Source organism: Podospora pseudoanserina, chromosome 3 (assembly GCF_035222485.1).
Source record: "Podospora pseudoanserina strain CBS 124.78 chromosome 3, whole genome shotgun sequence".
NCBI lineage: Eukaryota > Fungi > Ascomycota > Sordariomycetes > Sordariales > Podosporaceae > Podospora > Podospora pseudoanserina.
In genome coordinates, this window is record NC_085922.1 from 498,219 (window position 1) to 520,678 (window position 22,460).

Sequence of the window (22,460 nt, forward strand, 5' to 3'; positions counted from 1 at the left end):
AAGAGCACTGTGGTAAAGTGGTGGGTGGTCAGTTGCACGACCGACTGACCGTTTCCCGTTCGTTTCTGCTTTCATACATATGTGCTGTTCCACGGTTTTGTGCCACAAGTCGAAGGGGTCCTTGTTTTCATTTTTCTTGCACACACCCCTTTCTCAAACTCTGTTACTGTGCCTACCCCGGACCATCAACCATATGGTGAAAGGGTTCGCCAAAGTCCGAAGTCATCGGTGGGTAAGGTCTCGAGCCCCCAGCTCCTTGCCGCCAACAAGCATTCCCTCGGTCGAGTCAAAAGGTTGGGAAGGAATCCATCGGAAGGTAGAGGCGGCGCAAGGGTAGGAAGGCAAGGCAAAAAAAGGGCACAGCACCTTTCAAAGTCCCTGTGTGCATATCGCTCCTCTAGCAATGCTTGGACATCCGGGACCTAAGGCTCCTCGGTGAATGGTCAAGTCATTTAGACTATTTACACTACAACATACCTCGTGGCGTGATACTGCCCACCCGGTAGTTTAGCCACCTATGTGCATACCATACGGACCTAGTCACTGCAAAAGTGCTCTCTCTCCTCCCCAGTTCGCTCATGACTGGTGATGATGATGACAAGGCGTGTGTAAAATTCCCACCCCTAACAAGTAACCTCCCAAACACAGTCAGCACCACATGTCCATCTCCATCTTCCAGCAACTGCAACCCAGCATTAGCATCGCAACCCTTTCCTCACACAGTTAACCTCCACGGCATTTCCGGCTCCCCATCCTGCACAGCTTCTCCTGTTGACACCCCCCTTTTCGGATCCATCACCCCCAACCCAAACCACCCATCAGAACCAAGGAAAGCAACTACCTACAGTGGCTAACCGACATCAAACTCCCCGAAGTCCCAGAACCTCAACTGCAACAGCAGACGTCGGTCTCGGTCTCGGCTGTGGTGCTCTTAAAAGACAACGCACTCACTAAACCACGAGACACAAGCTCACGGAGGTAGTACTAAAACATTCAACACTCCCTGCTTTGACTCTGATGAATGCCCAAAGACAAACCCGGCGAGAAAGATGCTCACCCAAACCGAGACAAAACACTCAGAAAAGAGACCACCACTTTCCAGATTCTGGCATGATCGTAAGCTTCTGCTGCACAGCCTGAAACCTACAGACCTACCCGCATATGCATCCAATTTATTACACAGAGCGGCAGTCCTACCCAACCGTACCAGTCATGAAGTGACATGAGCCTGTGAGCCTATGGGTCTGGGATAGTTCTTGGTTTTGCATTTCTTATTTCTCTCGAGTTCCAACGCGGCTGCATGGAATGCATTTTATACAAGCAGAACTGGAACCATTATCCAGGAAAAGATTCCCTTCCAAGAAAACAAGAGAATGTGTAAAGAAAACAAGAGAATGTGTAAAGAAAACAAGAGAATGCGTAAAACAAACAGTAAAATCACCAGGTTTACTTCTAATCTAATCCTGATGCCTATGCATATGTCCCTTTGGCAGTGTCATGTCGGGTTGTGCCATGTTTATACCACCCTCATGCTAGACAAACAACATCAACTCCGGTCCAGTTCCGGTCCCCTTGATTACCCAGCCAGTCCAGTTGACCCCATGGAGAAACGAGTCTTCAGGGTGTCCAAGATACAACCCTGTTTGCAGACGATATCGAAACAAAAGCCCCCCCTTCCGTAAACAAGCCAGCCATCCGGCCCATATCTAAACCTAGCCATCCAGCCATCGCCGCAAAACGACATATGCAAGAGGTGGGGAAGTGCCTCCTCTCACCGGGGCAGCATGCAAACATGCCTCTTCTCAATGGCCGGACCTAGTAGAGGGCCCGCTCTATCGGGCGGCGGTGGATGGGTACGTCTTCTGAAGAAAAAAGGGGTGGCGTAACGCCTCTGCAGGCGTGAGCCGTTTGTCGGGATTCAGCGTCAGGCAACGCTCAAGCAGGTCAATGAAATGGTTCAAATCCCTGGTCTCCGAGTCGTTCATACCGCTCGAAGCCGCGAGGAGGCGGGTACGCAAATCCCGGGTTGGCTTAACGACAGGCAAGGTCTTCACTGTGGTCTATAAGGTAGGTCAGTAAGGACTGTCAACTCTCTCTTTGGATGGGCGAGTGCAACGCAGGAAAAAGGCTGGCGGCGTTCAACGAGGGCTGAAAGAAACATTTCCCCAGCCTTGGCACAGGCATGACGGGCAAGAGAGGGGGGCGTCGTCGGGCAAAGATGGCCATCACAAGCGACGATTGGGACCGAGGCGTTCGCACTTGACGGGTGTCTGCCGCGCATCTGGGGCACGCTTCTGCACATCGGAATAATGAGATGACCTGGCTCGAGGCCAAGCTCATACTCCCCGACCTCAGCAGCAGGGGTTATGGCCCGTTAGTGGCCACGAATTAACAGACCACGGGCACAGCACCCGCCTGACCCGTTTTGCTGGCCCCAAAAAAAGAAGCGGAATCCAAATAGAACGGGCGTCTGGGTTGCCGCGCCAGTGTATCAAAGGGGTGTATGTGTGTATGTGCTGTGGGAAGTGGAGGATGGAAAGGGATCGCGCATTAAACCATGCAACAAAACAGAAAAAAGCAGGACTCACCTTTCCAAGAACCTTGTCCCGTTCCACGCTGATGAAGTTGCCGAGCTCGTCAAAGTGTATGCTCGACAGTTGGCCGCGTCGGTACATCTTGGCACTGAGCTTTCCGCGGATCTCCATGATGTTTTTGAGCATCTGGTTGTTGCTATCGCCAGTAAAGAGAATCTTGCCGGTATACAACTCGTAGAGGGTGCATCCAATCGACCACATATCCACGGCATAGTCGTAAGGCATGCCCAAGATGATTTCAGGGGCACGATAGAATCTGCTGACCAAGTACGGTGTAATCTCTGTCGACGCCGTTGCCGCGTCAGAACGATCGATGGCTGTTCCCAAATCGCAAATCTTGAGCACATTCCGCGCCTCGTTGACCTGCAAACAGAGTCAGCATGAGTCCAGTTCCTTAGCCTGTCACGTCTTCGTCTTACCAGAATATTGTCGGGCTTCAAATCAGCATGGATGATGCTGCACTTGCGCATATGTCCAAGGGCAATGAAGATTTGGGAGGCATATATCCGAGTCGCATTCAGATTGATGCCGACATTGTTGCCAAACTTCTTCAAAACTTCGCGCAGGTTCATGCTCAAATTCTCAAACGCCATACACAAGTGGCCCTTGTACTCAAATGATCTTTCAAACCGAACCAGATGCTTTTTGTTGTCCGGGTCGGCCGCGTTGAGCTTCTGAAGAATGGCAATCTCTGTAAAACCGCCTTTCCGCAGCGCATCATTGTTCCGCATGATCTTGATGGCAACCACTTGCTTGTTGGTGACATCAACAGCACGTGCTACCCCTGAGAACATGCCACGGCCAAGGGTAGTGAGAACCTGATAGCGACCATCGAGGAGCTCACCAGGCCGAATCTTGTAGTAGCCGTCCTTGTCGTCCCCCTCGATATTTTTGCCGCCTGCGCCATGCTGAGGTCTACTATCGTCAGCTGCCGCAGCCTTCGGCTGCGCTGGAGCTGCGAATTTCTGCTCGTCGAAGTCATCCGCAAACATGTCGAAGTCATCGTCGTCTTCGTCTGCTTTCTTGGTGCCATTCTCTTGCTCCCCCGAAGCGGAAACCGTGACAGCCTCTGGCTGAGAGGGGTCTCGCAGCTCACCATGTAACCCTACGTTGCCATGTCGCTGCTCATCCCGTTTCTCGTCTTCCTGCATGTCCACGGTCGGGTCATAATCTGCAGCTGAAGGGCCATCCTCGTCATGAGACTTGGCTCGAATGTGAGCATTAATGAGAGCTTGATCATCAGCAAAATTGAGGGCCGTTGCAGACATGTCCTCTGGGGCTTTACCAGGGGACAGAGCTGGTGATGAGATGCCGTCTATAAAATGTTAGTGGTGTTGAAGTTGAAGATGGAGAAGAAAGTTTGAGCACTTACTAGAGTTGGGAGTAGCTGCGTCCACTTTCAGGAGACCAGGGGTGCTCTGGCGAGTGGATGCTGGACTGGACACATTCTTTTCGCCAGCCTGCAATGATTGAATAGTGGGGGTTGAAGCTCCAATACCTCTCTTGTAGGCAGCTTCTCTGAGGCGGCGACGACGTTCGATTTCGGCCTTCTCCCTAGCTTCCTCGTCCATGACAGCATCCGGGTCCCAGTCCATGTCAGGTTCGGCAGCCTGAGCAGACTCTTGAGTGGGAGTACTAGCACATAGAGGATTAGGACATTGCCGCTGAATTCAAGGTCATAAGAAAGCTTACCCGTTCTGTGAGATGGCAAGCTCATTGATACCGCGTTCAGCCGTTGCACCTTGGTCAGTTTTAGCATGGTTTTTGGAAACACCCGAAGCTTCCACAGAGCTGGCCTTCTTGGAGAGGGAGCCGTTCTGCGACTGTCTATCGACATGGGCACTATACTTGTGTTCGTCTGCCGCATGACGGTCCGAGCCATAACGGCCCCTGTCTCGCCTTCCCCGATCACGGCGATCTCTGGGAGAGCGACTGTGATTTCTAGGCCGCTTGTCTGGGTAGTCATCATGACCGCGGTCCCTGCCATAACCTCGGTCAGAGCCACGGTTGCGGTCACTGCCACCGCGATAGTCTCGATGTCCAGAGTGAGTCGGGCGTTCGTCGTACAGCAATTCGGATCCGCGAGAGGGAGGACGATCTAAGTCGCGACCATGGCGATGGTCATCTCGGTAGTTGTCCTCATAGCGTACGCGGAACTGGCGTGGTTCCCGTCTATCGCGAGTATGGCGGTCGTCCCGATCATCGCTGGGTCTTTTCCAGCCCCGAGGAGAGTGGCTACGTCGAGCTGCTGTATCATACTCGGGCTCGCGGGACGCTTGTCTTCCTTGGTGATGTCTGCCTCTTCGGTCAACATCAATGTTTCGTTCAGCGCGAGGCAGGGAAGTTGCCTCTACAATTTCCCCTTCATCCGAACTGGGAACTGGAGATGCCATTGTACCGACCGCCTTGCTCTGAGTCTTACTGTCTGCCCTGTTTTCCACCAAGACCTTTTTTTCCAGCGCAGCTGGCAACCAATCTGCGCTCTGCTGTGGAGGAGGAGCAAACAAGTGTCAGCCGTGAACTGTCAACGCAATAAACCAAATGTGGAGGGCTGAAGCCGACCAGTCAAGTGTTTCCAACCTCTTAAGCCTTGTGGGTGGTGGTGCTGTGGATTCAGGGGATTTGAGTGATATGATGCAATAAGACAAGATGATCTGATATCCGCCCTGCGAACTTGGTGTGCTGTTGATGATGCTAGCCTGACTCGAGTGGAGAAAGGCGAGAGATGAAGTCGCTGCCCACTTGAAAGTCCCCAGGTGTGACGCGGGCGCGCATGCCACGGCATTGGGCCTTAGACTGGGGCATCCGTGCGTCAAAAAGGTGCTAAAACAAATATGCCGGTATTTTACCGGTTGACCGCCCGGTGGTTGTGGACCTCCTATTGTGACTTGAACTCCACTACCAGCGTCTCAACCGCGGGGCAAATCATCCTGACAAAGTTCACCAGGCTCCTGATTTCTTTGCGCCAGTTCACCAGCATCAACCACACCACCATTTTTTACACTTCTACACAAACAAAAGTCATCATGGGCGGACAAGGCAGAGAAGGCAAGTGTCGCTGTGTTATCATCCCCCTCCAAAGACCTCACTAACCTCTGCGCGCTTACACAGGTGGCAAGGCCAAGCCCCTCAAGGTCAGTCTCGTTCTCGATCGATAGCGCACCGAAAACCAAAGCGCCGACTAGATAATACGCAATGAGCCAAGGACTGACGGACAACGGCAGGCCCCCAAGAAGCAAGCCAAGGAGCTCGATGATGAGGACAAGGCTTTCCTTGAGAAGCAGCGTGCCGGTACGATACCCACAATGCAATATGCGCTCCCGCGCAGAGAATGGACAGCAACTAACATGATTGGGCCAACTGCAGCTGAGAAGGCCAAGAAGGAGATGGCCGCCAAGGCTGGCGGTAAGGGACCACTGGTGAGTCGCCCTGTCATCAGCCATCAGGGGAGTCAGATCAGGCCTAACCTTTCTTTGTGTTGTGTAGAACACTGGTGCCCAGGGTATCAAGAAGTCTGGAAAGAAGTAAACGGTGTACCCTCTGTGGGGCTTCGTTGGGAATGGACACTATTAGGGCGTTTTGGGGTTGTGGGTTGCGGGGTTGTTATCAGGTTAAGGGCTCAGCTCGGCAGGTAGCAAAGGTGCTCGGTGATGGCTTTGTGGCGCAATAGAGATTCAGTCAAGTGCTGACTGCTTGCTGCTTGGTATGCATGGCATCTTTCCTGTCTTCGCTAGTGCGCTGTCGAAGATGTCTCTGTCTGACCCAAAACTGCCGCTGAACCTCATAAGGTTGGCATGGAGTTATAACAGCAATATGTTTTAACGTTCCTGTACGCGACATGTAGACGCGAGATCACCCCATTCAGATTGATATCTACAGCAAGATCTTTGTTCCGTAAATACTTCACCAAAGTATATAACATGATGGAGGATGGGTAAGGTACCCGAGCCCCACACCCAAAAGGAATTACATGAAATTATACATGCACCTCGGAACCCTCTCTCTATCCTCTTTTTCTAGAATCTGCGCCTAGTCTACTTGTGTCCCCATTAAAATTTGTAGCGTGACATGATGTGAACGTGATTTGGCGTGCTAGAAGCCAGACAGTCCACACAGACTTAACCTTGAAACAAGGTGATTACAGCAAATCTATTCAGAAAACAACGCCCGAAGACCATGCTTATCTACCCAAATGCAATGATTGTTGTGTTTAATCCCCACCCAACCACGGTTTGCTTCTATTCATCATCACTTATCCAAGGAGATTAGCCCCTATAGGTGTTGCCACCATTGCCGCCGCCCGGAGGGCCTGGTGTTCCTCTCCGCGGCCCTCTAAAGTAGTCATATTGTGTCGGGTCTTGACTTGTCGCTGGCTGGCCAAATTCTTGATCGCTCTGCGGAAGACCGCCATAGCGGGGCCCCCCACCAAAGATGCCAGGCGGAATGGTAGGAACACCAGGTCTGTAAGTCCCAACGTCACCATCATAGCTCCCGTCTCCCGGGCCACCAGCGGCTGGTGTGGTGGGATAACTCGATACCGGCATCAGCGCGGCTCCCTGCACCAGGTTGGCACCACTATCATTGCCAAGGCTGTATAAAGGACTCCTGCTGCGACTGGGCACCTCATTTGCGCCCAGTATGGGGGGTGAGTAGACGGATGGGCCCACGTAGCCACTGGATGACGGCCCAGCCCCAGGGTCGTTGTACGGTGACAACAGCCTGCGATTGGCGCCGAAGCCCATTCCTCCACTCGGCGTTCCGGGTCGAGAGTCTGGCCCACTCATCATGGTGCCCGGCGTGCCCGGCCGATGGATGTCTGATCCAAAGAGCTCGCCTGCACCATGGTCTTCTGCGAATTCGTCGCGGTTCTTGTAAAATTCAAAGTCAAGACGTGATTCGGGTACCACTTCGAAACCAGGCATGCTCGGCGACGCCTTGCCAGCCTTGCCGGACATCATGGAATCCATAACGTACGTGTCGCTGTAGCCGCTGACAGATACCGAATCTCCCAGGCCACCCGCTTCCCTACCGTCGCTCAGCCGCCCTTGATAGATGCTCGCAAGAACATTCTGTGCCTTTGCGTGAACCATGGGTGTGATGAGGGGCTTGTAGAGAGCCGGATGGCCAAAACGAGCCGCAAGACGATCGTTCCGCATACTTTGCTCCTTGACATTCAGCCCTTCTTCAGTCCGTCCTTGCTTGGTAAATCTCGTCGCATAAAAGTGGATCTTATCATCGTAGACGCGGCTGCAGACTATCTTGAAAACGATCAACAAGATGGGCAGCGGTGCCAGAGCATATACCTGGGTCCGATCGACTTGGATGCCACGGACCCAAACGACCAAGAAGGTGACCAGGTTGGCAAGAAAGGTCCCGAACAGGAAACGGTTGAACAGCACGCGCCAGAACATGCCTCCGCTTTCCGTCTTCGTAACGAAAATGTAGAGCAACAAGTACTTCTTGAAAGCCACATCGATACAGAAGAACAGTGCTGCCGCAGGGAGGACAAGAGGCTGAATGGGGGCATAGCAGAGGGCGACGGTGGCGTAGAAAAGGAAGTAGTTGTAGTAGCTGGCGTAATCAAAGGGCGGTGGTGCTGTGAGCTCGATCAGTTCCCGAGGCGTTGGGTTAGAGAACTTTCGCACAACGAAGCTGTAGAAGAGAGTCCACAGTTGTGCAAGATCAATCGCCGCACCGAGCTGTCTCTGCAGGAGCCATGAGACCCAGAAAGGAGACACTTTGATGAGTGAGAGGAACAGGAGAAATCCGAAATCGGCTTCGTAGATGGCCTTCCAAGCATCCTGACCGTTGTTGGTCCTCTGAACAACCGTAGCAGTAAATCCCCAGATGGCACTGAAAACGGAGAAGATGAAGAGGTTGTTGAAAGTGAAGAAGGCGTACAGTTTCGCGACGACATGGCGTTCTCTTCCCGTTTTAGTCTTGTCGCCTGCTCTGATGGACATGCGGCGGAAAGCAATCGGAAGTAGCAGGTAAACAAGTGACATGATTGCCGGAGATGCGATACCCTGAACAATGGACCAGAACTGGGGGCTGCTGGCCAGTTCGTCCCGGAACTCTTTCCATACCAAGCCCAAGTTACTCAGATTGACCAGGAAGACGGCGATGAAAGCATTGGGAACAATCCACAGAATAGTGAGAACCGCCATCCAGAAATTGTTCCACAGGCGCCTCCTACGGCGAGCTGATGGACTCAGCGGCATGTTCTCCCAGATGATGTCGTTTGGCCGAGGAGCCAGCTTGATGATCGCACCTTGAGGCTTCTTCTTCCGACACAGGTAGGCGATGGAGTGTGTCTCGGAGATATCTGAGTATGACGCAAAACCATACGGCATGGTCACTCTCTTATCCACCCTTTGCCGAACATCTTTGATCTCGAGCTCCAGCAGCTTGATGCGCTCGGTAAGATAGTCAATGGCGTCGACTTTGTGGCCCTTGGGATAGCTTGCGTATGAGTGGTCCTTCTTGGAAGGTCGACAGAGAGGTCTTGCTGGTGGCAGGTTTTTGGGGTCCTTCAGATAGACTGCCAGGACCTTTTCGAGCTTCCTGACTGTCTTGCCATGCGACTCAATGAGACTTGGGAGAATCCTGACATCACGAGCGATGGCAGTTCTTGAGAAGGAAGAGCTCGGGACCACACTATCGATGATTCGAGCGATACCCTCGTCTGAGCCTAGGTTCTTTGGAATATCGTACACCTAGAAACGCACAGTGTCAGCCAAGCACTCCTGACTTTGTCACATGGTATAACCACGATGGAGTGCAAAGGGGGTGTTCCATACCATCAGCGTACGGCTGTGCAAACTGTGTTGATACTCCTCGCTCTCGTAGTACTTTCGCCTCAACTGGACAACCTTTCTATAGTTCCACCAGAGAAAGACACAAACAACAATGTCAAAGATCCAGGCCACGCTGACACTCGCCCACTGAGCCGACCCCCACACCAAGTTAGGCGTAATCTTGGACAGCCAGTTGTCTTCGATGCCCACGCGAGTCGTTGCCGTCCAGTTGACAGGAATCAAGATAGCGCAGCCGAGAACTGTGAGGATGGCAAATATGTTGCGGCACATCCTTGTAAATCGCATGAAGATGGTGGCGTCCATCCCGATCAAGTTGACCATATCCTCCTCGGTTGTCTTCCACAACGGGGTAACCCAAGCAAAGAAGCCCTTCCCCATCGGCGGCGGGGCATGTTTTTCGTCGGCATGTTTGAGCTTCGGCGCATATACAACACTATTGAACGGTCGGAGAATCGAAAAGAGGAAGGCGATCACGGCTGTGGTTCCGATGGAAGAGCCCAGCGCAGCAATGATGGCAGTTTTTTGCAACTAGCGGTTTGTTCGTCAGTGGTCTTGTGTTGTCAAATCGACATGACGGGATAACGGTACCTGTGTTGAAAAGGGATCAGCCAGCAAATCCAGGAGGATCTGCCCAGGATCCTTTTCCGCCATGGTGGCTCTGGGCTGAGAGTGAAGCAACGCCCTCGAAGGGCAAGATGAGTAAAGGAGGTCCCCAGATTCCGAAAATCAGGGTCCAAAGCGGATGGATGGATGGACAGAAATCGAGCGGCAGCTACAGTCTAATCAATCTGGCCCGGCTGTATACCCAACCCGTTCCCATTCGTTGTTGCAACCAACCCACGCGGGCTGCCCCTTTATCGTTCTTTATCGTCACGTTTCAAATGTTGTCGTGCCGTCGTGAACAAAGGCTGCTTTGGTTCGCCAAAGCCGGACGATGTCCTCGTGCAAGATGTCGCCGAGCGTGCCTCAAATACCTATGGCTTCTGGGTTGTGTAGGCGTGTTGTCGAAGCTGGATGGAATTCGGGGAGAAGCAGCGAAAAACGACGTGGGTGACGTATAGGACAGGCGCCAAGGCGCGAATGCGTTGGGCTTGGAAGATCCCAGAGACAAGCGATCTAGATCGGCATACTTTTTGGACTATGTATTCCAGTATTCTGGAAGTTTTGGAAACTTCCACGAGGTTGAAGGGGCGCCCGAGGTGCAGCACGCAAATCAGGACAAAGAATAGGCGCGCAAAATCACAGGAAAAAGGAGTGTCAGGAGGAATCGAAATCAAAGCGAGTGGTATTTTCGAGACCCCCCCCCAGGTAGCGAGTGAATATGGAATGGCGTCCTTGGGGGGGAAAAACACCGACTGGAGTTTGGAGTTCTTGGTGTTCGCCAGAGCTGGGGAAGGAGGCCCAGACACCGGCGCTATCCCGCCCAAGGCCGTGCACAGGTCAGGGTCCCAGGCCCGGAACGGTTCCTCCAATTTTTTTGCTGTCACCGCCTGACAACCTGTCTAGAAGGATTTAGGGACTGCAGTACGATTGGCCACCCCTAAGGAGAACTCCAGATGACCAAGCTTTCGGGAGTGTGGTGTCGAGGCAAAGACGCAGCAAAAAGTCCACAGCTTGCCCAATGACCGGTTTTGCATCCACGGCATCTTTCCAAGATCCGTGTTCTATTTTGGCACTGCCTCTCGATTGGGATGCATCACTGGATCTGGGCGCCCCACCTGGACCCTGTGGGCGTGACATCCCTCAAAGAATACGAGCTTCATCAACGGCCCAAAACCTGTGTACCTATCCCCATTGCTAACCTCCTCGCCAACTGTTCTCTGTTGTGGCAGTCGATCACTCATGAGGCCGCCTGAGGGGCCACTTGCTGTTTGAAACAGTGTTTGCGTGTTCCCATTCCTGCTGCAGGCCGTTGCATGAACTCCAAGCTTCCCTTTAGCGTTGGTGGCAGGACATCCCGGGCCCGGCTCTTCTTCCCGACCCCGTCCCTTGCCGACTGACTGGCGATCATTTTACCCTTTGATCGACAAGATCCAGCAACAGCTTCTAAACTCCGCGTGCAAGATATTTATCGCGAGAAGGAAAATGATGGCGTATAAGAGTAAACATTGCCAGCAAGTCCAGTGGAAGGGAGAAGCTGCGGGCTGGGTAAGGGAACTATGCATGACATTTGAATATGGGACGAAGTTGAATCCGACAATCGGGCGAGTGTCGTCATGCTACTGGCCCCGACCAACGTTGACGACCCGGAAGGCATCAATCGGGGGTGTTCGGCAGGCCCGGTTGGCCAGCCATGACCTTTCAACCAGCCAACGTGCTCACCGGAAGTCAGCCTCTTCAAGCCACCCACCACATTTCCCTCATAACACCCTCCATCATCGCGGATACGGAAACATTCTCTTTTGAACTCACGGAGATAACAGTCTATGCTCAATTCTGTCAGTCGTGTCCGAGGGAGATTTGCGGCAACGATAAGAACATCCAGCTTTGGTTCATATAACCGCGTTAGACAGGCGATGACAATGTGGATTCATCATTTTTTTTGTTGGCCTCTTCCATCTTTTCCATTTGCAAACCAGATGTCCCGGTTGAAAAACGGACAAATATATTTCACGCTTCCAAAGGATAGAGACGCCCCTGATCATCCCCTGAAGCATTCAGCTCTTTGGAAGTCTTTGCGAGAGGCCATGGTGTTTCAGATGGCACCTGAAAAATACTAGATAGCTGTTGGCAGACTTATGAGTAGCTCCAACAAGGTGATCTTCTGACAACTGCTGCTTATTTACATCAGAATTCTGGAGAAATCACATTTCCAAATCAAATCCAAAACGATCCCAAAGAAAAGGTCGAGTGTCGAGCATAAATGTTAGTTGTTCTCAGCCTTAGCTTGCCCTCTCAATCGAGACTTATACCGGACCTTGGCTTCTTGTCTTCCTCGCTGTACGTCCAACTGATGTGAGAATTTTGCGTTCTTTCTGCTGTTTCTTGGGCCGGACGGGGCCGCGTTTTTTTGTTGGTATCTCGCTCTCATTCACGGCGTTGGTGATGCTGATCTCGGGTTGAGCCTGCGTCTCGCCGAGGTCACCGTTGCTATCCCCGAAAGCCTCCTCTGCCTTTCTCTTTCCGCCCCCAAGCGGCGGTATAGATGCTGCTGTTTTAGTCGCTGCTGTACTGTCCGGGGCCACAGGAGCTTCACCCATCTCAACATCGTCGTCCCTGGTGTTGCCATTAGCATTAACAGCTGGCGCATGAGCGGCTTTGTCATTTTTGGCATCTTCTGCCACCTTGTCAGTATTAACCTCCGTAGGCTTCGCTGAAACGTCCGAGGTAGCTGCCTCCGTGCTTTTCTGAGGTGTATCCGTCGTCTCAACATCTTTGGTGGTGCCGTTTGTCACCGTCTTGACTAATGCGGCTGGCAACGTGACGGATTCGGGGGGTGTAGCTTTGGTCTGACCGCTAGGCTCGGTTTTGGCGCTGTCCAAGTTCTCTTCTGATGTCGACGGCTCTGCGAGGCTCTCTGAAGTTGGAGCCGGAGCCGGAGCCGGAGTCGGAGTTAGGGTAGCTGAAGACGGTGCGGCGATATGTGACTCCACAGGACCGCCTGATGCAACTGGGGCGACCTGACCAGTTTTGTTATTGTCGCCGGTTGCTTTATTGTCAACATCGCCATTCGCCACTGCATTGATGTCGGCCAGTTTTGAAGTTTCGCCGACATCAGTCGACGAAGCCGGCGATGCAGAGGTTAGCTCTTGATGGGTGACTACCGATAAGCGGAGACTTGATGTTAGCAGTGGACAGTAGGATACGCGTATCGAAGCCCTCGCTGTTACGTGTCACCGCCTTAATCGTTCTTCAACTGCGTAGCTGCGTGCCGACATCCATTGGGATCTCATCCGTCATTTGGACGCGCAAAGCTGAGCCCATTGACGAGTGATGATGGCTATTCCGCGTGGGGGAGGCTGTCTCGTACCTTTCTCCGCTTCCCCGGACATTGCGAACGAAGGCCGAAGTGCGATTGTAACAAGCAGCAATGACGTAACGTCGGAGGACTTGGCGCTAGATAGGGAAAATAGGAATTGAAGCACGGCAATTGTCAACAGGCCAAATTGGGCGCGAATGATAGCTGTTGTACTGTAACTCGATGACAGGTTGACAATTTGAAGTTGATGCAGAAGCACGCAGGAGGGCAGATCGCAGAGGTTGAGACGGCAGCAGCATGCCATTGTCTTTTTGTCTCGAGATGCTCCCGTTGCACAGACAAATCAGGATTGGTTGGATCTCATCATGGATCTGCGGCTCTTGAAAACATGACGGGATCGGGGAATGACATGCCACACTAGTGTGCATCCATTCTACACATCATGCCATGAGCTAGTCTTCACCTTGGTTGAATACCGCCTCTCGCCATCTCTCACCTCATCATTCACTTAACCTCACCGTGGATGCTCACGTCCCAGTTCCATCTTCACCGGGGTTGGATATATGCTTCAGTGTGGAGGAAGCTATCCAGCCACCGCACTTGGCGGGGTTGGCGGGGCTCGAACGGACGGGAGCTTGGGCCAGGTGCAGAACGGGTATGCCAGGGTGCAGGTGTCAGGCTAGAATTCTCTACACCCTTCTACTTATAAACGTTCCTGAACCAAAAACCTCATGGCGGCCTATCATTTGCTTCCTCATGCCCACGATGGGGCCAATGGATATGCATTCAGTGAGACAAGAGTGACAAGGCCCCAAAGACTCAGGCTGCCCACGCTGTTGCAGAGTCTGTCGTCCGGGAGGCTGCTAGCGCACCCCACGATGATCGGCAAGCACCCTCACTGGACACTAGGTCGTGCAGCCAAAGCTCGCTGTCATTTTTTTTCGTGGTTTGCTGCCACCTCAACGAGGAAAGGGACGAAAAAGGAACCTAGAATCATGCATGAGAACATGCCGCACAGCTATTATAAGGCTTCAACGGCCAATTGGGCCAATGACATGTTGCTGTTCCCACCACCGTCCACATATCCCGTCAAAGCTGCATTTGTTTCTGCTTGAGGGCCACTTTGATTGAGTCGGCTGTGGCCAATGCTTGCCGGTTAGCCGTCTGTGCCGTCTCCCCAAGAGGGAAGGCATTTAACAACACCAAGACTTTTGAGATTCGTCTAGTGTCTTGTCGATTCGAAGGGAACACTCTCTGCAAATTGCAAAAGCGAGCTTCTGTTGGTCCCTGCCGAGAATAACCGGAGATCCGCCCCCTGTCCAGAGGCACTCTGCAAGGCTGTTTATCGCTGGCCTCGCTGTTCTCACGACGTCGCAGCATCTGAGGGATTGCGTGACGCTAGCGGGGCAGCAGAGTCTGAATCTGGTCTGAATCTTCCATCATCGCCCCCACCATGGAGCAGCGGACGGAGAACACCAGCCACTCACACCACCCGCCCAGCTCGGGCCAAGACATGTTTGGTTATCACACTCCCGACCACGTGCCATAGCGCGCATCTGAAGCTGTTTCTCTGAACAAGAGCGCGTTAGTAGAGGCGGGCGGAAATGCAAGCAGCGGTTGCACGGCGGGGTCCGGGGCGCAGTCGCCGGAAGCCATCGCTGCGGTGCGGTCTAGGAATGGAGCCTCGAGGCATCACCGCATCCGACCACCTGAAGAGGTTTGAGGTTCTAGAATGGCAGCAACACCGCATGGTGCCAAGGCTGAGGCCAAGAGCTCTTGGCGAAGAGGAAAAGCGGGCATTCCCAGCCTTTGCAGCCAAGCCCTGATGACCTCCTTTGCCAATCCCGCGTCCGGCTGGCCCTATCAGAGCCCGGCTTGGAGTGTGTTAGTCTTTGTCGAGAACCAGGGGATGACGCTCATCCGTTTTCAGTCGCCACCCGATTGCAGTCTTATCACTCCTACCGAACGCCGCCGTCACCCACAGCGGGGCTCTCAAGGACGTATGCCACGCCCAACTGCTTGGCTCGCCCAGCATCTCACAGCATTGAGCGGGTTTGAAGAGTCAATCCAAGGTCCGAGGCAGCTGTGAGAGCCGGGATGGAGTTCTTGGGACTTCTTGGCCTGCTACCCGCCAAGTCCACTGTTGCTTTGGCCGCCGACTTATCGGTGAGCAGCATGCAAAAAGATGCTGGGCCCTGGCCGGTACCTCGACGGAGCACCCAGTTTCTGTGCGGTTACTTAAACAAAGCAGGTACCCCGTCATCCCCCCGTGATCTGGGACTCTCTTGCGTCACTGTCCAGAGGAGGAAAAAAACAAGCTTCTCTCCCCCATCATCCAAGCTTTGTGCGTCGTTGGCTCCACGGCGTTAAACTCCATCATCAGAGTCCGGACTGTCTATAACGGCCGTCCCTTTGCCCATCCTGCTGATCCTCCCTACGCAAATGAGACAGACTGCTCAACACTCGAGATCGTGCTCACCCCGTCAGGTCAACTGGTGAACGTATCGCCCTCCTCCCCTCCCCCAACCGCCAACATGGCCGGTGAATTCCCCAAACACCCGTTCCTCCTCACCCCGGAGGAGACGGCGCAGGCTCTGGGGACCGATATCGACAAGGGCCTCACCTCGGCCCAGGTCAAAGAACTCCAATCCAAGTATCCTACCAATGAACTCGATGTAGGCGGCAGTATCGCCTGGTACACCATCTTTATCCGCCAGCTTGCCAATGCCATGATTCTGGTATGACCCCTCGCCCTGAAGCTTCCCAAACAAGCTTTCGCACTGCGGGTGCCATTGACTTAAGTGGCGCATCGACTGACAACTGTGCTAGGTCCTCTTCTTTGCCATGGCCCTGAGTTTTGGCGTAGGAGATTATATCGAAGGCGGTGTCCTTGCTGCCGTCATTGTGTTGAATGTGTCCATTGGTTTTTATCAAGAATATGGCGCCGAGAAGAAGATGGATGCGCTCCGTGCGCTTTCTTCCCCCTCTGCCAATGTGCTCCGCGACGGTAAGATGCAGGTCATACCAAAGTAAGTTATGCCCTTTCAAATGCCGCTCTCCTCTGTTCGAGCTGGTCTGGTGCTGACCAGTTTGCGCCGCCAAATAGTGCCGAGGTCGTTCCTGGTGACATCATTGCCCTCAAGATGGGCGATACCGTTCCAGCCGACATGCGCATGTTTGAAGCCATGAACCTCCAGTGCGACGAATCATCCTTGACAGGTGAGGCCATGCCCATCGAAAAGATCACCACCACCGAGATTTATGTCGAGGGCGGCGAGAAGCTGGCACAGGACGAAGGTGAAGTCGGTATCGGTGACCGCATCAACATTGCCTATGCTACCACTGTTGTCCAGAAGGGCCGTGGCCGTGGTATCGTCATTTGCACTGGCATGCAGACCGAAGTTGGAAAGATTGCCGCCTCGACCAGCAAGAAGAGACGCAAGCCCGGCAGGTCCATGAACTGGAAAAAGTACGGAAAGGCTGCCCCGGTCAAGGGTGCCTTCAGACGCACCTATGACTTCCTCGGCAAGTTCCTCGGCTTGACCGAGGGTACTCCTCTCCAGATCAAGCTGGCGAAGCTGGCGTACCTGTTGTTCTTCTGTGCCATCGTCCTGGCCATGATCGTCTTCAGTGTCAACAAGTGGCCCAACCCGCTTCCCAGCGAGCTCGTCATTTATGCCATTTCCACCGGCATCGCCATCATTCCCGAGTCTCTCGTCGCTGTCTTGACTATTTCCATGGTTGTGGCCACCACTGTCATGAGAAAGGCCAACGTCGTTGTGCGTGACTTGTCGGCTCTTGAAGCCCTTGGAGGTGTGACCAACATTTGCTCCGACAAGACGGGCACTCTTACCCAAGGCGCCATGATCGCGAAGAAGGTGTGGACACCTGCCTCCAACAGCATCTACACTGTCAGAGACTCGAAGAGTCCCGCCGACCCCACTCAGGGACGCGTCACAGTCTCCAGCGCCGACGTTCCCGTCCAAGAGGAAGAGGGGAAGCGCGATTATGATGAAGAGAGAACGACCGCAGCCATCAAGTTTGATGGTGTCCCCGACGAGAAGCTCAACCCCAAGCCACAATCATCCCCCGAGGCCGAGGCTGAACTCACCCCCGAACTCCGCATGTTCCTCCTCTCGGCAGCGCTTTGCAACCTTGCCACAGTGCGGTTCGACGACAAGGAGGAAAAATGGAAGACGACCGGCGAACCCACCGAAATTGCCCTGCAGGTTTTCGCTCACCGGTTCGACCTTGGCAAGAAGAACGTGGAGGCGACCGGATGGAAGCAGACGGCCGAGTTTCCCTTTGACAGCTCCATCAAGCGCATGTCCGTCATTTACGATGCGCCCGAGAACAACGAAAGCGGATTGAGCACCGAAAACAGTCATGTCTTCACCAAGGGCGCCGTCGAGCGTATCATCGACCTGTGCTCCCACGTCGGGACGACCGATGTACCCATGACCGAAGAGTACAAGGAAAAGATCCTCAAGCAGATGACCGACTTTGCGTCCCAGGGCCAGCGCGTTCTCGCCATTGCCTATCGTGCCTGGAATGGCCGCTACGTCGCTGGCAAGAACGACGGCGTTGACCCCTCTCTCCCCAAGAACGATGAAGCCCAACGGTCCGCGGTGGAAAAGGACCTCATTCTCCTCGGCTTGGCTGGTATCTACGACCCTCCCCGCCGCGAGACCACTCCCGCCATCTTCGACTGTGCCCAGGCCGGCATCAAGGTGCACATGTTGACTGGCGATCACCCCGAAACGGCCAGGGCTATTGCTAGGGAAGTCGGTATCATCCCCCGCGACCTCAGTGTCCTCCCCGCCGGTGTTGCCCAGTCCGCTGTGATGAAGGCTACCGACTTTGACAAGCTCACCGACGAGGAGATCGACGCCTTGCCAGAACTTCCTCTTGTTATTGCTCGTTGTGCGCCCGAGACCAAATCTCGCATGGTGGAGGCCCTTCGCCGCCGTGATGCCTTCATGGCCATGACTGGTGACGGTGTCAACGATGCCCCATCCTTGAGCCGCGCCGATGTCGGTATCGCCATGGGATCCGGTTCCGACGTGGCCAAGTCTGCCTCCAAGATTGTCTTGACGGATGATAAGTTCAACTCGATCGTTGCCGCCATCCGCGAAGGTCGCCGCATGTTTGCCAACATTCAGAAGTTCGTCCTCCATCTTCTCAGCAGCAACGTTGGTGAAGTCATTCTCCTGATTTGCGGTCTCGCCTTCTTTGACGAGTCCGGCATTTCCGTCTTCCCCATCGCTCCCCTCGAAATTCTCTGGATCAACATGGTCACTTCGTCCTTCCCCGCTTTCGGTCTCGGTCGCGAGGCTGCCAGTGCCGAAGTCATGCGCAAGCCCCCTCACGACAAGAGGCGCGGTGTGTTCACCAACCAGATTATTGTTGACATGATCGTCTACGGTATTCTTATGGGCGCCACCACACTCTCGACCTTCATCATTGTCGTGTTTGGAAAGTACGATGGCCAGCTGGGCAGGGACTGCAACAAGCACTACTCGGAGGGGTGCATTCCCGTGTTCCGCGCCCGCGCTGCTGTTTTCGCCGAGTTGACCTGGATGATTCTCCTCACCGCTTGGGAGATCAAGGACCTTCGCCGGTCCATGTTCCGGCTGAACCCCGATTCCGAGTCCAAGTTCCCCTTCTTCAAGGACGTGTACAACAACAAGTTTCTCTTCTGGGCCGTCGTCATTGGCGCTGTCTCTGTGTTCCCCACGGTATACATCCCCGGCCTCAACAGGAACGTCTTCAAGCACACCGATATCAGCTGGGAGTGGGGTGTCGTTTTCGGCATGACCATCTTCTATGTCTTTGGTATCGAGGTCTGGAAGTGGGTCAAGCGGACGCTTAACATTCTGGATGACCACAAGGTCAGACAGGGCAAGTGGTCGCAGGGCGAGGAGGGTCAGAAGATGCGGTTCGCAAAGTCGATGTCCTTCTCCAGCTTGAAGAGTTGGGCCTCCAGATCCAAGGCTCAGTCCAACGGCGACTTGACTCCAAGCACCACGCAGCCGCGGTCGACTTCACAAGCACCCCAGAGCCGGGTGCCACAGACCTCGCCCGTTTGAGGGAGAGACGACTGAATTAAAGCAACGGATGATATGTGGCGTATGGGACGATGCGCTGCTGGCCACGCGGCCGGGTCATGTTGCTTTTTGCGTATATCTGAGTTGACGATGTTGAACGATGATACCACGCATATTTTGAAGCATGTTGACGAAGAAGATGCGAAGGGATCGAGATAAACAAAGGCTCGGTTAACACCCTCCTATTATCGAAGGAAGACTGTTTGGGGGGAGGGGGGGGGTGCGCTATCATGAGTAAAAGGCATCTTGATGCCGTGGTTGTTTTTTTGCATTGTATTTTGTTTTATGATATCCAGCATTTGATCGAACTGTTGGTTGGCGATGGTCTGGGCAAATAGGTACTGCCCTCAGGATCAGTAGAACATAGCGTAATGTTTGGCTGTTAGCATTTGGCACAATGGAAACTGAAAGTCTTTACATGGAATTTTGTTCATGGGAAAGTGTTGAACTTGAGAGGGATTTTAAAACAAGTTCGTGTGACCTGCTTCCATCGAGATAAGATTGTAGGCAAGTACGTAAACCCCGGGGAGAGTCCAAACCGCGGTCAACCCCTGAGGAAAAGGCTCCCATGCCACTCTGGGGAGGGGTGGGTCCACAAGTTCAGGGCGCGCTAGTGTGTAATTGGGGGAACGCCGCGTCGCCAATTAAGGACACGCGCAACCATCCCGTCCCGTCCAACGTCCAATTGACAACGAGACACAATCTTCTGCCTTTTCTTGAATCATCACTTCGAATCGACCACCAACTACTTTCCCTTCCTTAGTCGAGCAGTTACCAATTTCACAATGGCGCCTGCGAAATCATCTACCGGCGGCAAGGACATGTACTCGGTCATCCTGCCTACCTTTAACGAGCGCCAGAACTTGCCCATCATCACCTGGCTCCTGAACCGCACATTTACCGAACAGTTGGTTCTCCCTCGCCATGATCAAGTCTCAATCGCCGTTGGACTAACATGTGTAAATCATCATATAGGAACCTCGACTGGGAACTTGTCATTGTGGACGACGGCTCCCCAGACGGAACCCAAGAGGTCGCCGCCCAGCTCATCAAGGCTTACTCCCCTCACATCCAGCTTCGCCCTCGCACCGGCAAGCTCGGCCTCGGCACCGCCTACGTCCATGGCCTCAAGTACGCCAAGGGCAACTACATCGTCATCATGGACGCCGACTTTAGCCACCACCCCAAGTTCATTCCCCAGATGATTGAGAAGATGAAGCAGGGCGACTACGACATCGTGACGGGCACCCGCTATGCCGGTGACGGCGGTGTGTACGGCTGGGACTTGAAGAGGAAGCTGACGAGCAAGGGCGCCAACATCTTTGCGGATACCGTTCTTCGGCCTGGAGTGAGCGACTTGACGGGCAGCTTCAGGCTGTACAAGCGGGCCGTGCTGGAGAAGCTGTTTGAGAGCACGGATGCGAGAGGGTTCACGATGCAGATGGCGCTTGCTGTGACGGCCAAGGCGAAGGGGTATTCTATCGGAGAGGTCCCGATTTCTTTTGTGGACAGAGTGTACGGTGACAGCAAGCTGGGCGGCGAGGAGATTGTGGAGTATGCCAAGGGGGTGTTGCAGCTTTGGTGGTCCATCTAAGGGGCTTGAGGGAGGGAAGAAGCTGGAACTCGTGGAAGGGATGAGGTTTGGGATATTAATTCTAATGCTGATATTTACACTGTTTGGAAAGCGAAAATGAAATGGCAGAGATGATGAATGTCAGGAGTTATACGCAAAAGATTTTTCGATTTTCTAGTCACGGCAGCACTTATCTACATGTTCCTACCACCCGTTACACTGATTGTTTGTCCGGAAATATACGAGCTCAGGGGGGAAGCGATGGCCAACACAGCACTCGCAGCCTCGGTCGCAGTGCCGGGTCTCCTGAGTGGGATGTCCTGGTATGGAACGATGCCTGGAGGAGCTTGCTTCTGCTTCTCCGGGATACCCAAGGCAACCTTCTGCCCATCAACCTCAACAAACGCACCGGCCTCCTTATTGGCCGTCAGTCTCGTCTCGATATGCCCAAAGGCAATCGTGTTCGCCCTCACGCCGAACGCAGGGCCCCATTCCTTTGCGATAGTCTTAGTCATGCCGATGACACCTGCCTTGGCGAGCGCATAGTTGATCTGACCGGCGTTCCCGTGGACACCAGAGGTGGAACTGATGTTGATGATGTTTCTTGGCTCGCCGTCCTTCACACGGAAGTAAGGGGCTGCCTCACGGATGATTTTGAAGGGGACGGTGCCGTGTAGGGCGACGATGGTGTCCCATTGTTTGTCGGTCATCTGTCCACGCCGTCAGTATTGTCCACTTGGGGGGAAGGAGAGAGGTACCTTGTGAAGAACCGCATCCCAGGTAAAACCAGCATTATTCACAATGATGTGGATCTTTCCACCTCCAAACTCGGCTGCTTTGGCCACCAATTGTTTGATGTACTCGTCCTTGAGCAGGTCCCCTGCCACAGCGATGGCCTGGCCGCCACCGGACCGGATCTTGGAGGCTACCTCTTCGGCTTTGGCGCCGTCAATGTCAGAGACGACGACTTTGGCGCCCTCGTTGGCGAAGAGACGTGCACACTCAGCCCCGATACCCTGCCCTGAACCGGTGATGATGGCGACTTGGTTGTGGAGGAGACCTTTGGGGTAGTTGAGCTGGCGGGAGAGCTGGGCGGCGCGCTCAGCCATGCGCATCTTGATCACGGAGGTCATGGTGGCAGAAGTTGATGATGCAAGTGTCAATGGGTCAACGAGAGCCAGAGAAGAAATGGTTGGATTTGTGATATGTAGAAAATGGACATTGAATGGCTATATTTCTCTTGATATATATAGGGATACATGTTAACCCGAAGCTGGGGGAAGTGACAGCCATCTCCGCACGGGAACCAGCCCGGGCAAGAGGATGCCGAGGCATTTCCCCAGATTCGAGAAACTTGGGGGCTGCAGTTACCCCATACCCCGCGCATCACCACCTCATCTTTGGGTTAGGTTAATTGGGGTGTTTTGGTTGCGTTCAGGGGCAAGTCGC

At 53.7% G+C, this 22,460-nt stretch overlaps 7 protein-coding genes across 7 annotated transcripts; 3 read left to right on the forward strand and 4 right to left on the reverse strand.

The window, feature by feature from the left end:
- Window positions 1–1,416: 1,416 nt before the first annotated feature.
- Window positions 1,417–5,374, reverse strand: PRP4 (U4/U6 small nuclear ribonucleoprotein prp4). Its single transcript, XM_062945283.1, has 5 exons — window positions 4,287–5,374; window positions 3,967–4,229; window positions 3,014–3,909; window positions 2,589–2,957; window positions 1,417–2,060 (listed from the first exon to the last, which is right to left on the reverse strand). Exons 1-5 carry the CDS (start codon window positions 4,985–4,987, stop codon window positions 1,833–1,835), a joined length of 2,457 nt encoding a protein of 818 aa, XP_062801226.1. The 5' UTR covers window positions 4,988–5,374; the 3' UTR covers window positions 1,417–1,832.
- Window positions 5,375–5,620: 246 nt separating this feature from the next.
- On the forward strand, window positions 5,621–6,583 carry TMA7 (Translation machinery-associated protein 7; the record flags this gene model as incomplete). Its single annotated transcript, XM_062945284.1, has 5 exons — window positions 5,621–5,648; window positions 5,706–5,728; window positions 5,819–5,885; window positions 5,961–6,013; window positions 6,081–6,583. The coding sequence occupies 5 exons, from the start codon at window positions 5,621–5,623 to the stop codon at window positions 6,120–6,122; spliced, it is 213 nt and encodes a 70-aa protein (XP_062801227.1). The 3' UTR covers window positions 6,123–6,583.
- QC764_301580 (uncharacterized protein) lies at window positions 6,388–11,029 on the reverse strand. Its single transcript, XM_062945285.1, has 3 exons — window positions 10,001–11,029; window positions 9,395–9,940; window positions 6,388–9,310 (listed from the first exon to the last, which is right to left on the reverse strand). Exons 1-3 carry the CDS (start codon window positions 10,061–10,063, stop codon window positions 6,860–6,862), a joined length of 3,060 nt encoding a protein of 1,019 aa, XP_062801228.1. The 5' UTR covers window positions 10,064–11,029; the 3' UTR covers window positions 6,388–6,859.
- A 1,014-nt stretch (window positions 11,030–12,043) lies between these two features.
- Window positions 12,044–13,839, reverse strand: QC764_301590 (uncharacterized protein). Its single transcript, XM_062945286.1, has 2 exons — window positions 13,383–13,839; window positions 12,044–13,172 (listed from the first exon to the last, which is right to left on the reverse strand). The coding sequence occupies exons 1-2, from the start codon at window positions 13,633–13,635 to the stop codon at window positions 12,319–12,321; spliced, it is 1,107 nt and encodes a 368-aa protein (XP_062801229.1). The 5' UTR covers window positions 13,636–13,839; the 3' UTR covers window positions 12,044–12,318.
- Window positions 13,840–14,383: 544 nt separating this feature from the next.
- cta3 (potassium/sodium eff) lies at window positions 14,384–19,931 on the forward strand. Its single transcript, XM_062940366.1, has 3 exons — window positions 14,384–16,069; window positions 16,161–16,360; window positions 16,438–19,931. The coding sequence occupies exons 1-3, from the start codon at window positions 15,866–15,868 to the stop codon at window positions 19,418–19,420; spliced, it is 3,387 nt and encodes a 1,128-aa protein (XP_062801230.1). The 5' UTR covers window positions 14,384–15,865; the 3' UTR covers window positions 19,421–19,931.
- Window positions 19,932–20,026: 95 nt separating this feature from the next.
- Window positions 20,027–21,140, forward strand: DPM1 (dolichol-P-mannose synthesis). Its single transcript, XM_062945287.1, has 2 exons — window positions 20,027–20,345; window positions 20,414–21,140. Exons 1-2 carry the CDS (start codon window positions 20,224–20,226, stop codon window positions 21,030–21,032), a joined length of 741 nt encoding a protein of 246 aa, XP_062801231.1. The 5' UTR covers window positions 20,027–20,223; the 3' UTR covers window positions 21,033–21,140.
- On the reverse strand, window positions 21,099–22,342 carry QC764_301620 (uncharacterized protein). The gene is made up of 2 exons (XM_062945288.1): window positions 21,770–22,342; window positions 21,099–21,721 (listed from the first exon to the last, which is right to left on the reverse strand). Exons 1-2 carry the CDS (start codon window positions 22,142–22,144, stop codon window positions 21,206–21,208), a joined length of 891 nt encoding a protein of 296 aa, XP_062801232.1. The 5' UTR covers window positions 22,145–22,342; the 3' UTR covers window positions 21,099–21,205.
- Between the last annotated feature and the right edge of the window lie 118 nt (window positions 22,343–22,460).